General features: G+C 49.1%; 1 protein-coding gene across 7 annotated transcripts in view; it reads left to right on the top strand.

Moving 5' to 3' along the window:
* The window catches only part of FAM193A (family with sequence similarity 193 member A), a 173,028-nt gene that overhangs the window by 109,122 nt on the left and 47,085 nt on the right, over positions 1-16,821 (top strand). For all 7 annotated transcript variants that reach the window (XM_036853425.1, XM_036853424.1, XM_036853423.1 and 4 more), the window contains 4 exons: positions 3,115-3,262; positions 13,518-13,595; positions 15,186-15,298; positions 15,433-15,675. In XM_036853425.1, coding sequence (XP_036709320.1) covers positions 3,115-3,262; positions 13,518-13,595; positions 15,186-15,298; positions 15,433-15,675 — 582 coding nt within the window. The remainder of the gene's footprint in view (positions 1-3,114; positions 3,263-13,517; positions 13,596-15,185; positions 15,299-15,432; positions 15,676-16,821) is intronic.

Below are 16,821 nucleotides of genomic sequence, written 5' to 3'. Positions count from 1 at the left end.
TCACTCAGTTGGCTTGCACAGCGATCCCGTAACTCCCTGTCTTACTTCTCTCTCTTTTTGTTTTTTTGGCCGCACTGTGCGGCATGCGGGACCTCAGCTTCCCGACCAGGGGTCGAGCGTGCGCTCCCTGCAGTGGAAGCGTGGAGTCTTAGACCACTGGACCGCCAGGGAAGTCCCCCTTTCTTTATTCTCTTATTACTCATGTGCATTCCCATAGTCTTGCCTGCTTTTTTATTTGCTGTAGTTTTGTTTTTCTTTTTTTAAATACAAATGATCTACCCAAAGGTTGACTTCGTTAAAGGAACTGACTTAATTTAGGAAAGTTATGTCTCTGTTTTTTAACAGCTTTATTGAGATAGAATTCACACACCATATAGTTCACTAGTTTAAAATGTACAATTCAATAGCATTAATTACATTTATAACGTTGGGCAACTGTCACCACTATTTGCAAAACTTGGATGTCACCCCAGATAGAGACTCTGTCACCGTTAAACACTGACCTCCACTCCCGGCCCCTTTTCCTCCGTGCCTTTTGAGATTCTTTTTTTTTTTTTTTTTTTTTTTAATAATTTTTTTTTCCATCTTTACCATTTTTTATAATTCTTTATTTATTTATTTTTGGCTGTGTTGGGTCTTCGTTTCTGTGCGAGGGCTTTCTCTAGTCGCGGCAAGCGGGGGCCACTCTTCATCGCGGTGCGCGGGCCTCTCACTATTGCGGCCTCTCTTGTTGCAGAGCACAGGCTCCAGACGCACAGGCTCAGTAATTGTGGCTCATGGGCCCAGTCGCTCCGCGGCACGTGGGATCTTCCCAGACCAGGGCTCGAACCCGTGTCCCCTGCATTGGCAGGCAGACTCTCAACCACTGCGCCACCAGGGAAGCCCCCTTTTGAGATTCTTTAACGTGCAGGCCCCCACCCCTATCCACTTTCCCTTACAATTTACCCATTAAGGAACCAGCTCCGTTTGTCGTGTAGCGACGCCAGGGTCTGGGTCCTCCAGCAGGCCAGGCCACTGTCTGTGCTGCCTGAGAGTTCGTGTGAAACCAGAAGCTCTGTCAGACTCTGCTTCCATCCCTCTGGCAAGACCAGGAGCCCCATTGTGTCTCCTTATTTGTTGTGGTGGTTTTAGTAGCTATTGCCCAATTTCGTCTTTAAGTATATTGATATATTCATTGTTAGGGGAATGTTTAATTAGGCTTGTAAGTAAACGTACCTGAACTGATTTTATCTCATTTTCCTTATCACTTATTGTTTCACATAGACAATACTCATAATCGATATTACCAGCTGTTAACCGTCATGTGTTTGCAGAGTGAATATTTAGGTAGTAACCTGCCTGCTGACCCATTGATGCTGTTGGCCCTGAGGACACGTCCTGCAGTCTAGCAGCTCCCTGTTTCCTCTCTGGACTCCAGCCCTGTGCATACAGCTTGTGCTCTGAGTGCCCCACCACGGAAGTCCCAGGACCCCCGGCTGCTTTGCCCTCCACTGGCTCTAAGTAGAGTCTGTGGCGTAGGACAGGAGGAGAGCGGTTCTCACCTCGGGCAGGAGCGGGAGGAGAGCACGAGTTCCCTCAGCCTCCATCCCAGTCTTCTGGGTGGCCTTACGGGGAAGGTGGGGTTTGCATGAAGAGGGGAAATCAGTTTGTGAGGAGCAGGGTTGCAGAGGCAGGGGTTGAGGAGAAGACCGCTGCCTCGTGGGCTGCCGTGCTCTCAGGCCTGGGGGCGCCCACGTGCTGTGTGGAGCCAGGGGGGCCTCGGAGAGGCACTGGATTCTGGGTCTTGAGGACTTTTGTTTCCTGGGGACAGCCCCAGTGTTTGAGCCAGCCCCATCACCGCGTGGGTCGCGTCGTTCCCTTTCCTGGCTCTGGGCTTTCCTGCGCAGCTTTTCAGTGACCCTGTTTTCTGCGTGCTCCCTCCTTGAAGTGATGGAGCCGTTGTAGACGGCTTCAGCAAATATGAGTCCACTCGCACGACGTGCATCTTCATGCAGTGGTCACCAGGGTGGAAAGGGAGGTGTCTGCACCCATGGAAAAGTTCTTGTTTTTAAAATCACTATTGTTTATTTTCATTATAAAATTATTAGATTGTCATTGCAATAAAATTCTGAAAGCAAACGAAACCCTGAAGAGAGGTGGGTACCATAAACACAACTGGGTGCTGCTTCCAGATTTTTTCCAGTGTCCACGCCTCCCACACATGTGCATCTTTACACATGATGACGTAGTCCTTTCTTCACTTAACATGGGAGCATCTCCATTTCAAAACATACGTCTGTAAGTGCATGTGTGTCTGAGTCTGAGTGTGAACAAGCAGGTGTGACGTAGTCTGTAGTGAGAAGCTTGTCTGGGGTGGTATCACCGATCCCAGTGGGTAACTTCCAGCTCTTTCGTGTGAACAGCAGTGATTACTAAGCCTGCACATCATCTTTGTGCTCCTGAGCGATTGTAAATGTTGCCTTTGATTTTGAAATTCTTTGTTGTGAGGTCTTTATCACCGTTGCTTTGGTTCAGATGTTGACATGTTTAGGTATTGGGAAAAGGAACGGTGTGTGAAGATAAGCTGCCTGTGAGCCTGCACCCCTCCCCCACTCTCCCGCTTCTCCTCTCCCGTGCCACCCTCCTCTTGAGAAGCCCAGGTGTTTACCTCTATTTGTGTCTTTTGTTTTCTGTTTATTTTCTCATCTGCCATCTTACCATCTTTCTTAACAAGATACACAGAGTAAATGAAACTATAACTATATTTTTTATTGAACTGAATTTCCTGTTTTACTTGATTTGCAAACCAGGTCCGAATTTTGTATTTCTCAGTGAATGTTTTGTTCTCTCTGGGTCAGTGAATCTCAGTAGGGAAAAACAGTTTACGACCCCACATCTAGTGAACTGAATCTCTGGGCCTTAGTCTTTTTAGAACAGCGTTACTCACCACTCATTTTTTTCTTAGGAGCTGTTGCTTCCTGGAGCTGCTTCTCTAGGCCAGACTCTGTCGTGGGTGCCTGGGCTGTGTGCTTAACTCATCCCGCACAGCAGCCTCGTGGGGTGTGTGGTGGTGTCCCACTTGCCACCTCGGGAGGGGAGATGATGGCCAGAGTGCTGAAAGGCCTCTCTCCCCAGGCTGGGGACCACGACGCATGACACCTGCAACGAGGACACGTACAGCACCCTGCTGCAGCGGTACCAGCGCTCCGAGGAGGAGCTCCGCGGGGTGGCCGAGGAGTGGCTGGAGTGCCAGAAGAGGATCGACGCCTACGTGGACGAGCAGGTGGGTGCGCGCCCGCCGGGACGGCCGCGAGGAGCCCGCCGCGAGGGGCCCGCCGCGAGGGGCCGTGTGCCCAGGGGAGGCGTGCGAGCGGGGGCTCCCAGCTGCTGCTGCGCCGGAGGGGACGCCCAGCCACGCCCGCGGGGTCAGCTGCCGGTCAGGTCCCTGCTGGCCTGGGTGCAGCCACGGTCACGGGCACAGGCTGCTGCCCAGACTCGGTGCTGCCGGCGGGGGCCTCTGAGGCCTTTGGAAATGGCTGAGCCTTGTCGTGTCAGGACCCGTTTACTGAACACTGGCCACACGTGAGCTTCAGAGCCCATTCTCCACCCGTCCCTAAGCGTATCGAGCGGGAGCGCAGACACGAACACACACGGCTGTGCTGGGCAGGCGGTCTGCAGGGCTGGAGGAGGGTGGAAGGCAGGCGCTGCTGTGGGGATGGGGCCTGCGGGCAGGGCTTCCAGCCGGCGTCCCGGCCAGCCAGCCCGCCTTTCTAAAACCCCCAGGAGGGTTGGGCAGGGGAGGCGTTCAGCGTGGATCTTCTCCAGGGTAACGCAGGGTGTGAGGAGTAATAAGGAAACAGTGACAGAGCTCTGTGTTGTACTTTTGAGGCTGTAGGAAAACAGAACCTTGGTTCTGGCGTAAGGCGGGTGGTGGTGCAGTGTCTGCCTGGGATCCTGGGTGCCGCCTGGCCGCTGGCTGTGACGCTTCGTCTCGGCGTTGCCATCTGAGCGTGGTGAGGGATTGGGAAGAAGGAAGGGACTGGCGTGTGCCCACGTCACCGTTCGTTCCAGCCTCGCTCCGTGTTTTGTGTGGCAGTTCTCTCTCTGCAGCCTCAGGGACCGTTACTGTAAGTAGTCTCTCATTTAGAACCTCGGAGAACGGTTCTGACCATATTCTCCCACGTGATACTGGCTTTCCCGTCTGTCAGGTGCGCCTTGGTAACGTGACACAACTCAGCGCTGTTGAGCTGAGCTCGTCTGGGCAGGTGGCTCCGCCGGTGCCGTGCGCTTGGCCTCTTCCACAGTTGCTGCGTGTGTAGCACGTGGCCTCGGGAGCCACTCTGTACCTGGCACACGCTCCCCGCTGTCCCGGGGTCCCCGGGGCACTCGTATTCTCCAGCCGTGGCTCGTCGCTGACCACTGACGCCTCAGCTTCGGCCGCTGTGGGGGCAGGGCTGGCCCCAGGTTGCTTGACTGGCCTGAGTTTGGCAAATGTTGGCACGGGGTCAGGTAGCCGTGACCCCGGCTGCCTTCCAGCTGCCGTCCCTGTGCATCCTGCACCTGGACCTGCAGCCAGCTCGTCCCCTGCGGCCTTGTGCAGCCGGGCAGCCGGCAGCTGAGTCACTCAGAGGCAGAGGAGCGGACAGCTCCCTCCCCTCTGCTGCCTGCACGCGCACCGGCCCGTTTTCAGGAGTTTGCTGTCCGGGTAGTAGAGGGAACGGGAGCCCGGAGGGGAGACTGGTGCGTGGGGACAGGGGCTGTTGCCTGTTCCTCGGGGTCTTCTGGACTCAGGTCCTGCGAGGACCCGGAGGGGCGTTTGGCGCCAGGCCCTGCCCAGAGTGGTTGTGAGCCTCGTTCAAGCCTTTCCCCTCCCTGGGCCTTAGTCTCCCACTTGTGAAATGACAGGATCAGATAAGGTGACATTTTGATTTTGTTTGAGCCTTTGTATTATATAATTCTGAATCAGTTTTGTGTGTGTGTGGTTACTAAAAAGCAGGACTGCAGTTAATAGTCCCTTGTGTTCTGAATTGAGCTGCACCGAGCCGGTTACTGGGTTACCCTTAGAGGAAACCCCATGTCAGTTAAGTGAGGTGGTTTATCCAGAGTGCAAGGGAGGGGGGAGAATTGGGAGCCCTGGTTTCCCGGGACGTTGGGGCATCAATTCTCTGTGAAGGAGGGACCTTCAGAAAAAAATCAAAGACGCCAGCCTTGCCCCGGCTAAACTCTTGTCGTCGGGGCCCAGGCTGATGATAGAAGAAATTTGATGAGGCATTCTTGCTGTAAAAGAATGAGCGATGTGCGAAGGCTTCTCAGGGAGAGAGACGTGTGAGAAACAGGAGCTGGGCTGGGCTGCTTTGTGGGAACCCGCGAGGTTACACCACCTGGTAAGTCTCTGTCCTGCCAGCTCGGCTTACAGGAAGGGAGGACTGCATTAGGTCACGGAACCCCTGTCCCCAACATTAGGCTGAGGAAAACACCCCCGTCCAGCCGGCTGAGGATGCGTCTGCCCTCACCAGGGGTGCTGCTTCCACTGCCCTCGGTTTGTCTTCAGGGTCCCTGGACTAGGAGACGAGGGGGGCACCGTCTGTGTGGACACCCTAGAGCCTCCCACGCCGTGTGCCGTGTCCCCTGAGAACCTCCTGGGTCCACGTGGACACTGAACTGCTGCAAGGACAACAGCAGACAGTCCGTCCAGACGGCGCCCCCGGCAGTGTTTGCTGTGGGCCTGGCCGGCGACACTGGCAGCTCTGCTTTGGGCCCCTCTGCCACCCCGTTAGTATCTACAGTAGTAGCAGACGTGTAGAGAGAAGCTGGGTCCTGGCGAATCAACTGGAGGGCGGATCAGATGCTGAAAGATTGATGGGCAGCAGTAAACAGACTGTCACTTGGAAGCCTGTGCTGGGGAGGGTCCTAGACAGAGTTCTGGAGTCCAGATGTGAGGGCTGCGCTGTCTGTCCTCAAGGCGTCTCCGAACAGGCCAGACCCCAACAGGAAATGGCGGTGCAGCCTCAGGAACTTGGGGCAGCCCCTGTCCTCATTGCTGTGAGGAGGTCTGGAGAGAGAGGCCTCCAGCCCAGCGACTGAAGTCTGACCCCAGGGAGAAGCACAGGAAGACAGAGCTGCCCCCTCCCTGTTAGAGGAGACGTGCAGAAGTGAATTGACAGCAGTCTTTTTTTTTTTTTTTTTAAGTATTTGTTTATTTATTTATTTATGGCTGTGTTGGGTCTTCGTTTCTGTGCGAGGGCTTTCTCTAGTTGTGGCAAGCGGGGGGTGCTCTTCATCGCGGTGCGCGGGCCTCTCACTATCGCGGCCTCTCTTGTTGCGGAGCACAGGCTCCAGATGCGCAGGCTCACTAATTGCGGCTCACGGGCCCAGCCGCCCCGCGGCACGTGAGATCTTTCCAGACCAGGGCTCGAACCCGTGTCCCCTGCATTGGCAGGCAGATTCTCAACCACTGCACCACCAGGGAAGCCCAGTCTCTTTTTATTTAATTATTTATTTTAATATTTATTTGTTTGGCTGCACTGGGTCTTAGTTGCAGCAGGCGGGCTCCTTAGTTGCGGCTCTCCGGCTCCTTAGTTGTGGTATGTGGGCTCCTTAGTTGTGGCATGCGAACTCTTAGTTGCGGCATGCACGTGGGATCATCTAGTTCCCTGACCAGGGGTCGAACCCGGGCCCCCTGCATTGGGAGCGTGGAGTCTTAACCACTGCACCACCAGGGGAGTCCCAACATCGGAATCTTAGATGTGGCTGGACTAGGTGACCTGTGAGGTCCCCTGCATCTCTGGCCCTGACAGTGGGGCTTGTTGAACTTTGTGTTTGATGCTGAGTGCTACTCGGGGAGTTTGCAGAGTTCCATAGTGGGGCAGTGGGGAGACGCTCGTTCGTGAGTACAAGTGCAAACGAAGGCCTGCGGGCACGTAAGCAGTGCTGGTCCTCGTGTCGAGCAGGGGGCTTGCCGTCTGTCGCAGAGGAGCCTTCAGTCTGGAGTTTATCTGAAGGGGCTTCCACTGCAGCTGGCGGTTCCTTCTGCAGAGATTGGTGCCATCCACTAGAGTGGGGGGCCTAATTTATCCCTGACTTTTCCATCATGTTTTGTCAGTGTAAGCTTCTGATGATATCAGTAACTTGTGATCTTATTTAGATGATTTCAGAAAAACGGTGTAACTAAAATGATAATTCAGGTGAAGAGAAAGAAGATAAATGATGACTTACTGTGCAGTGTGCTAAGCACTGTGCTAAGCGATAATCTCCTTGCTGCTAGGAATATATTAGGAATATAATACACAGTAGTATCACCGCTGTCCTGATAAAAATGGGGTGTGTGCCAAAATAACAATATACACGTTTTTTCTAAAAGGAAAATACAGTCTTAAAAAGTAAAACTGAAAGTGAATTTATTTCTTTAAAAATACTTGTTCTTATAGCTATAAATGTTTACATTAAAAAAGAAAGATCTCGAATCAACAACCTAACTTTGCAGCTTGTAGAAAGAAAAAAAAGATAAACTAAATCCAAAGCTAGCAGAAGGAAGGAAATAATAAAGATTAGAGCAGAGGTAAACAAAGACAGAGAATAGAAAAACAGTAGAGAGAATCAGTGAAACCAGAAGTTGGTTCTTCAAGAAGAACAGCAAAATTGACAGACCTTTAGCTTATGGACTAAGAGAAAAAGAAAAAAGACTGAAATTACTAAAATCGGAAATGAAGTAGGGACATTACTACCAGTCCTACAGAAATGAAAAGAATTACCAGAGAGTACTTGAACCATTGTACACCAACAAATTGGATAACCTAGATGAAATGGACAAATTCCTAGAAACAAAGAACCAACCAAGACTAAATCATGAAGAAACAGAAAATCTGAATAGACTTATAACTAGTAAGGAGATTGAATTAGTAATCAAAAATCTCCCAACAAAGAAAAGTTCAGGACCCAATGGCTTCAAAGGTGAATTCTAGCAAACATTTAAAGAAGAATTAATACCCATCCTTCTCAGACTTTTCCAGAAAACTGAAGGGGAGGGAACACTTTCTAACTCATTCTATGAGGCCAGCATAAGTCTGATACCAAAGCCAGACAAAGACACTACAAGAAAGGAAAACTACGGACCAGCATCCTTTATGAATATTGATGCAGAAATCCTTAACAAAATACTAGCAAACAGAATTCAGCATATTTAAAGGATTATACACCATGATCAAGTAGGATTTATTCCTGGAATGCAAAGATGTTTCAAGGTATGAAAATTGATTAATATAACATACCAAATCAACAAGGAAAAACCACATGATCATCTCAGTTGATGCAGCAAAAGCATTTGACAAAATTCACCGTCGTTCATGATTAAGAACACTCAACAAAATGGGAATAGAAGGAAACTACCTCCATATAATAAAAGCCACAAATATAAAAAACCTATAGCAAACATCATCCTCAATAATGAAAGATTAGAAAGATTAAAGTCCAAAAGGGAGGGGATATCTGTATATGTATGGCTGATTCATTTTGTTGTGCAGTGGAGGCTAACACAACATTGTAAAGCAACCATATCCAATAAAAATTAATTTTAAAAGAAATGAAAGGTTGAAAGAAAGCCTTTAATCCTCTGAGATCAGGAACAAGGCAAGGATGCTTGCTTTCACCACTTCTATTCAACATAGTACTAGAAAATCTAGCCACAGCAGCTAGGCAAGTAAAAGAAATAAAAAGCATTTAAATTGGAAAGGAAGAGTAAAACGATCTCTGCAAATGATGTGATCTTATATGTAGACAATCCTAACGACTCTGCAAAAAAAAACGGTTAGAATTTAAAAACTGTAAGTGAATTCAGCAAAGTAGCAGGATACAGAGTGCACACACAAAAATTAGTTGCATTTGTACATACAAACAATGAACAATCTGAAAAGGAAATTATGAAAACAGTTTTATTTACAAGGGCATTGAAAAGAGTAAAATACTTAGGAATTAACTTACTCAAGGAGGTGGAAGACTTGTACAATGAGAACTACAAAACATTGCTGAAAGAAAATAAAGAGGGCATAAATAAATGGAAACACATTCCTGTGTTCCTGGATTGGACAACTTAATATTGTTGAAATGTCAGTAGTACCCAAAGTGGTCTACACATTCAGTGCAATCTCTGTCAAAATCCCAATGATGTTTTTTGCAGAATAGAAAAACCCATCCTAAAATTCATATGGAATCTCAAGGAACTCAGAATAGCCAGAACAATCTTGGGGAAAAAAAGAACAAAACTGGAGGACTCACACTTTTGATTTGAAAACTTACTACAAAGCCATAGTGATCAAAGCAGTGTGGTATTGGCATAAAGACAGACATATAGACCAGTGGATACAGTAGAAAGCCCAGAAACAAACCCTTGCGTATACGGTCAGGTGATTTTTGACAAGGGTGCCGAGACCCTTCGATGTGGAAAAGACAGTCTTTTCAACAAATGGTGCTGGGAAAATTGGGTATCCACCTGCAAAAGAATGAAGTTGTACCCTTATCTAATACCATGTGGAAAAGGTAACTCAAAGTGAATCAAGGACCTAGGTGGAAGACCTAAAAACGTGGAAGAACCTTAAACACATTACTCTAAGTGAAATAAGCCAGACACACAAAAAGACATCCTGTCTGATCCCACTCACCTGAGGTCCCTAGAGTAGGCAAATCCATAGAGACAGTAGAAGGGTGGGTGCCGGGGGCCAGGGGAGGCGGGCGGTTATTGTTTAATGGGGACTGCGTTTCAGTTTTGCAAGATGAAGAGAGATGGGGATACCACTGAAATGGTTCAGATGGTTTATTTTATGTTACACGTATTTTACAAGAAAAAAAAAAAAGCATTCTCTGTCTTTTTACAGTGGAAAACCATCCTCTTTCACTAAAGCAACCCAAAGGTGCATTCTTATTTTCATTCACCTGTCAAGGAACTACGATGCCATTAATACCAGTTATGGAAATCGAGCAATTTTAGTTGCATCCAGAGGGTACCAGTCATTCTAGAATCCTTGGAATGGATATCAGTCTCTTGTAATCAAGTAGCATTTTAGAAACTACATAGTAATGCAAGATTGCAAAATGTTGCACATCTGTAAAATAATTAGTATTCACAAATAAGTATGGCCATGGGAAGACAGTTGACAGCTTTGAAATCCGTTGTTCTTGTTTGCTTTTAAAAATTTATCCTTTATTTGTTGTGTGACACATATATAAGCCTACAGGTACCCAAATGTTCCACAAAATTAATCCCAGAGGCTGCGAAGAGAAGGTCAAAGAGGAGGTTTCTGCTGATTATATTTATCAAACCGCTCTGTACTGACCTCTGTAATAAGATAAAGAAATGACTACTTTTTCTAATATGTAGCTCATTTTAAATCATTTTTAAAATTTGCAACAGTAATAGTTACTCACGAAAGAAAAATGTTTCTCCTGAAAACTGCAGACCCACGTTACGTAAAGGGAGAATTAGCACCAATACTGACTCTTCCCATCCAAAAATATGGCATGTATCTCTTTTTTTAGGTTGTCTTTTATAGCCTATATTATGGTTTTATAGTTTGTACATTTCTTACTGAATTTACACATAGGTGTTTCACAGTTTTAGGGACTATCATGAGTAGCATCTTAAATGGTGGAATAAATTTTCTAAGGAGTTATTGCTGGTCCTTATAGGAAAGCTGAGTTCTGCTTTGTGTCCAGTCATCTCACCGTGTTATCATCTCTCAAATAGTTCTGGAATTGATTGCTTTGAGTTTTCTAGGAGACCATGATATCGTTTACAAATAATAATAGTTTTGTCTTATCCTCTTTATTAGCATTTGAACTTTGTGTTTTGTTTTTTCACTTCAGCTAGAATCTTCAAAGCGTCATGAGTAAGGGTGTTACTAGCAGCAGTTCCTGGCTTTTGTGGAACGCTTTGGAGGTTTCACATTAAGTCTGATGCTTGCTGTACAAATTTTTGATACTTTTTAGCAAATTAAAGAGCCCTTCCCTGGTGGCACAGTGGTTAAGTATCTGCCTGCCAATGCAGGGGACACAGGTTCAAGCCCCAGTCTGGGAAGATCCCACGTGCCGCGGAGCAACTAAGCCCGTGCTCCACAACTGCTGAGCCCATGTGCCACAACTACTGAAGCCCATGCGCCTAGAGCCCATGTTCTGCAACAAGAGAAGCCGCCACAATGAGAAGTCTGCGCACCGCAACGAAGAGTAACCCCCGCTTGCTGTAACTAGGAAAGCCTGTGTGCAGCAGTGAAGACCCAATGCAGCTAAAAATAAATAAATTAAATAAATTAAAAAAAAAATTTTTTTTAAAGCAGGAATAGACATTAAATTTGTATGTTTTTTCTCTTTTTATGTGTTTTTGTATGAATTAGATTAGGCTTCCTAATTTTGAGACATCCTTGCATTCCTGGAATTAAACCCTACTAGATTATAATATATTATTCTTTAATCCATTATTAGGTATTTTATTTAGGATTTTTATATCTGTATTCTGAGGTATTACTGAGTTTTCATCTTTGAGGTCTTGTTTGTTTTGTATAAAGGATAATTATGCTAATCTCATAGAATGAATTGAGAACTTTCCATGTTTTCCCAGTTTTTAGGAATAGTTCAACTTTCCTGTTCTACAAAGGGTTTGCATAGACCCCACCATGAAACTTTGGGGCCTGGTTCATTTTTGCAGGGGAAGGAACAAGGACTCAGTATCTTTTACTGCCTTTTCAGTAAACATTGTGTTCATGAACTTACTTGGGGTTTTCTACTTCTTAAGTGAGTTTTACAAATTGATATTTGCCTGGGAAGTTATCCACATCATTCATATAAAGGGGTGGGCTTAAGCTGGTGCTTACAGGGCAGCTGATGCAAATGGGTGCATGGTGGCTACCGGAGAATTCCCCTGCCCCTAACTTCACACTGTAGTGAGAGAGCACCTGCTCCCCTCAGAGGAGGCCGGCCAGTGCTCCTGGTGTCCCAGCTGTGCCCACAGCCTGCCCTCTGAGCTGTCCAGCTGTCGAGAGAGGCCAGAAGTCTAGATTGTTAGGTGAAATCTCAAAAGCTTTTTCATGTTGGCTCAGCTTGTAAAACACATTGTGCAGGGCCAACAGGATAGCCGTGAGCCACCTGTTTGCAGCTATTCTTTAGATATGACAGGCATAAATTGTACAGATGTTTTCTCTTGTGGTTTTAGAAAATCTTTGTATGTGTCCGTGTCCTTTCTCACTCCTGCTATTTTTGTTGTTCCTTTCCTTCCCTTGTTCGGCCTGGGAGGAAGTTCAGAGAACCAACTTTTGGGTTTATTGATGACGTTTACTTCTTGGTTTTCCAAATTTCAGCTTTTACCTTTAATTCCTTACTAGTTGATTTCTTGTTTCATTTTGTTTGGGCTTCTTACATTGAACGCATACTTTTCAGGCTTTTTTTTTTTTGTTCTATTCTCTCATAAATGCCACTAAACTATACATTTTCTTCTACATCTTGGGCTCATCTTATACAATTTGATTTGTGGGACTTTCCTTGTCAATTATTTCTAAACAGACTGTAATTTCAACTTTGGTTTCTTCTCTAATACTTTTAAACTATTAAAAATTTTTAAGTGCATGAATTTGATTTTATTAAGTTACTCTTGTTTTATTTTGGAGGGTTTAACGGGCAGTTTTTGTTTGTTTGTTTTAATTTGAAGATCTAATAGGCCATTTATTAGGTGGTTCATGAATCCAGCAGCATCCCGTCTAGCAGCTGGGAGGGCGCTCCCGGTTGGTAGTGTTCTCTTCCCTGTAGGACTGAATATATGCCCCCTTCCTTTTTTTTTTCTTCTAATAATTTTGAAGATATGTATCCCATATCCTTTCAGTGGTTAATTTACAAGAATACATTTATATAAACACCAAGATTTAATCATTTCATAGCCTCCTCCTTCAAATAAGGCAGTGCCTTGAGCCCATTCTTAATTCCCTATTCCCCTCAATTTCTTTTTAGTTGTGGTAAAATCTACATTACTCAAAATTTACCACAGTAACCATTTCTGAGTCTACAGTTCATTCGTACTGAGTGCGCTCACATTGCTGTGACCGTCACCGCTGTTCAGCTCCAGAACTCTCTCATCTTCACAAGCTGAAGCTCGTGCTTAAACAGCGGCCCCCGCCCCCTCCCCCCGCAGCCCCTGGTGCCTGCTGTGGCACTCAGGATGACGTCCCCGAGGCTCACGCTTCACGTGCAGGGCCCCTCGTGGTGGTTCAGTGAACTGTGACTGTCCACTCACCGCATTGACAGATCCACCTCTGATATGTTAATTTCTCTTTAAAATCTGAACTCCTCGCTGTGTTTTTCATGCAAGAAAAGTATTTGCGATGGTTTTGAGCGAGTCATGTGAGGCGCTGAGATCGAGTATCAGGTAGCGTTTCTGTAGTGCTGCAGCTTCTGTCTGCAGACGCGGTCTCTCGTATATATCATTTTAAAAATCTCCCCTTGAAAATGTCCAGGGTAGCTCTTGCTGGTACTAAGACTTTTTGTTTTTTACATCCCCCATGAATTAGATGACGATGAAAACGAAACAACGCATGCTAACAGAAGACTGGGAGCTTTTTAAGCAAAGGCGCTTCGTGGAAGAGCAGGTGAGGCTGTGGGCCGGAGGGGCGGCTCACGGGAGTGGGAACCGCTCTCTGCGGGTGGGCGGCTCCCAGAGGCCAGCGCTTCAGCACCTCCCTGCGTGTTCTGCCCGCTGCTAATGGCAGTGGTGTAAACTGGCTTTCCTTCCGACTTCCTTCCTCCTGTATCCCTCAGGGGACACCCACGTTTACAGAGCCGCCCGCTCGGGCCACAGCCACCCCTGAGTCCCCACGGACTCCTCCTAGGCGGGTGGCGTGTCCCCGGTTTACTCGCCAGGGTGCATACAGTGAAGTCGCAGGGCTGGGACTTGGTGCGCTCCGCGTGTGCCAGGGGCCGTGCCTTCGTCGTGGCTGCTGGCGGCCCCGGCGCACCCCTTCCTCCAGCGGCTCTTCCCCCCACCCCTCTGCCTGCCGCTTTGGCAGAACTCCCGGGGGCTGCGGTGTGGCGGTCTCAGGGCATTGGACTTCATTGGGAAACTTGCTTCCCGTGCACGTGCCGGCTTCTCTCCCAGTTAGTCTCCCTTGCCGGGCGTGCTCCCTTGGCCTTCCCTAGGTGTCGGTGGCCCCAGCCTCGCCCGCACCCGTGGTCTTCTCTGGGCGCCACAGGTAGACAGAGGGCACCCGTGCTCCGCTCGCTTACCGTGTGGCTTCTGTCCTGTCCCCTGGCTCTCCTGGCCACCACCCACCCCATTGCCCAGGCCGGTCCACAGGCTGCTTCTCTGAAATCCAGAGGCTCGCCCGCTCCAGTGGAAGTCTAGGTGCCGCTTCCTAGGTGGTTCCCGTGTCCACCCCTTCTCCATGCTCCACCGGCGTCCTCTCCAGCTGGCCTTCCTCGCTGCTGCGTTCCTTCCCACCCGCCCACTGCCGTCTTTGTGCCAACTGTCCAGCTTCCATCGTGCCTCATAAACGTCTGTTTAACTGATGGGCGCCGGGTGCCACGGCTCTGTGTGCACGGGCCTGATGGCGGTGAGGCTGTTCCCCGAGACTCACTCCTGCTCAGCCCAGGCTCAGCAGCTGTCGAGAGTGTTGTGAGCGGACGCCCAGCTCAGCGCTCTTTGCGGGCCCGGAGGCCCTCCTTGCCTCTGACGGGATTGCCAGCACTGCGCCTGGGCCTTGCTGAGTCTGGGCACCTGCCGAGCAGCTTCCCCACCTCTCCAGCACGCTGAGCAGATCTCCCAGGGCACCTTGTGCATCACGGTTTTCAAGTTTGGTTTCTTGCCTGTCCCCTCTTCCAGAATCTAAGCTCCTTGAGGGCAGTGATTATCTCTACGTTCCTGGTACCTAGCAAGCACCAAGCTCATGGCAGATTCAGGGTAAAGGCTGGGTGTCTGCTGTGAGGGGCGCTGCAGCGTGTTTGCTGGTGAGGAAGCCTATTAGGGGTTCCTGGTCCGTGGCCTGTGTCAGGGCCTCTCCCAGCCCCACAGCTATGTGCGTCACACATCTGCGGCCCCTTTTCCTGGCCCTGCCCCACCTTAGGAAGCTGTGGTCATTGGTTCTGAGTGTGACACACACTACCATAATTACTGGAAAATATAAGCTGTGTCATGGGGCGGCACGTCTTGCAAAACTAACCCGTTGTCTCGTGGTTTCCTCCAGCTGACGAATAAGAAGGCCGTCACTGGCGAGAACAGCTTCACGGACACCATGAGGCACGTGCTATCGTCGCGACTGAGCATGCCCGACTGCCCCAACTGCAACTACAGGAGGAGGTGAGCCTGCGTGTGCGCGCAGCGGGCCTGCGGGACCCTCGCTGACCCCGCAGAGGGCTGGCACCAACCTCTAAAGAGCACGATCTGACCTCCTCTGTTGGCTGTCTCGGTAACTGTCCTTAATTCCCAATCAGATGTGCTTGCGACGACTGCAGCCTCTCGCACATCCTCACTTGTGGTATCATGGACCCCCCCGTCGCCGGCGACATCCACATTCACCAGCTGCCGCTCCAGGTGGACTCTGCTCCCGACTGCCTCTCTGAGATGCGCCCACCTAGCGTGTCATCGGCAAGCTCAGGGTCGGGTTCTAGCTCGCCCATTACAGTTCAGCAGCATCCCAGACTCATCCTCACAGACAACGGCTCTGCACCAACTTTGTAAGTCGTGACTTTGTCGTAAGGTTTTAGAAATTTAACTAATCCAATGATGAGAAATAGAGACAGTAATGTCTGCAGAAGTATGGATAGCATTATAGTGCTTTTCAAGAAAAAGGACCCTTCATTTTTCTAAAGAGCTTTTAAAACATGGAATCAGTAAGCCCAAACTTGGACACTGTTTCCTGACCTGCCTAAACGAAGGTGAATGAATAAATGCAGTAAGGCAAACAAACACACACATGTTGGTCTGCAGGGAAGTGTTTCCCGGCACCGGCCCGGCCCGCGCTCGTCGCATCACGGGTGGCCAGCCCGCTGCTCCTTCCGCCGCCTCGTCAGCCCAGCGTCCGTGCTTGGTCCATGTCTTGCTAGGAACTCAGATGATCACTTTAGCAAGCGATTGAAAGGTTCTGTTCTCCGCGTCCCCACATTACCTAGAAGGGTGTTTTGCACAAGCGAGGTGGCTGTGCAGCTGTGGCCAGTTCACAGGGAGAGGAGGGGGCCCATGTTTCTTCGGACTTGCGGCCGTGTCTCGTGTTGAGGCTACCTGCTCTAGCTTCTGGGCAGGCTGCACGCGGGTGTATGTTTTTATTTAAGAAATAAAACATGCCTTCTGCATGTCACAGCATGTGTGGGTGCCGGGAGCCCTGCGGAGGTGACCGGCCCCCCGGCCATGGCTCCCAGTGGAGGGATGGTGCCCCGCATTTCTCAGACTTCTCGCTTCCCCCGTCTGGATTTCGCATGGTGACTCTGAGGCTTTCCTTCGGAGTCTTTCAATTCTCAATATGGGTTTGGTCTCAAACACGAAGTAATCGTAAAGGGCTTGGCCTGAACTCTGTGACTCCTTTCACTGAACTCAAGGTGCTTCATAGCCGCAGAAGCCCTGTGCTCTCGGAGCCGGTGCAGAGTGTTGAGGGCTTCACAGCTAGCTGCCAGCTAGCTCATCACAGGAGCGTCCCGCAGTTCAGCGTGTGTAGTCAAATAAAAACTTATATTGGAAGAGTTCGCCCCGCTCCTGTGTCCTGGCAGCTGGCGCCAGCCGTGGCCTCCCACGCTGTGTTGAGTGGCAGAGCTGGGGCCACGCGCGGATGCGCTGGGCATCTGGCCGCCAGCACCTTGTGATCCGTGTCTTCCCAGGAGACACTGTGA

Source organism: Balaenoptera musculus, chromosome 5, assembly GCF_009873245.2.
Source record: "Balaenoptera musculus isolate JJ_BM4_2016_0621 chromosome 5, mBalMus1.pri.v3, whole genome shotgun sequence".
Classification (NCBI taxonomy): Eukaryota; Metazoa; Chordata; class Mammalia; order Artiodactyla; family Balaenopteridae; genus Balaenoptera; species Balaenoptera musculus.
This window is presented reverse-complemented; position numbering and strand designations above follow the sequence as displayed.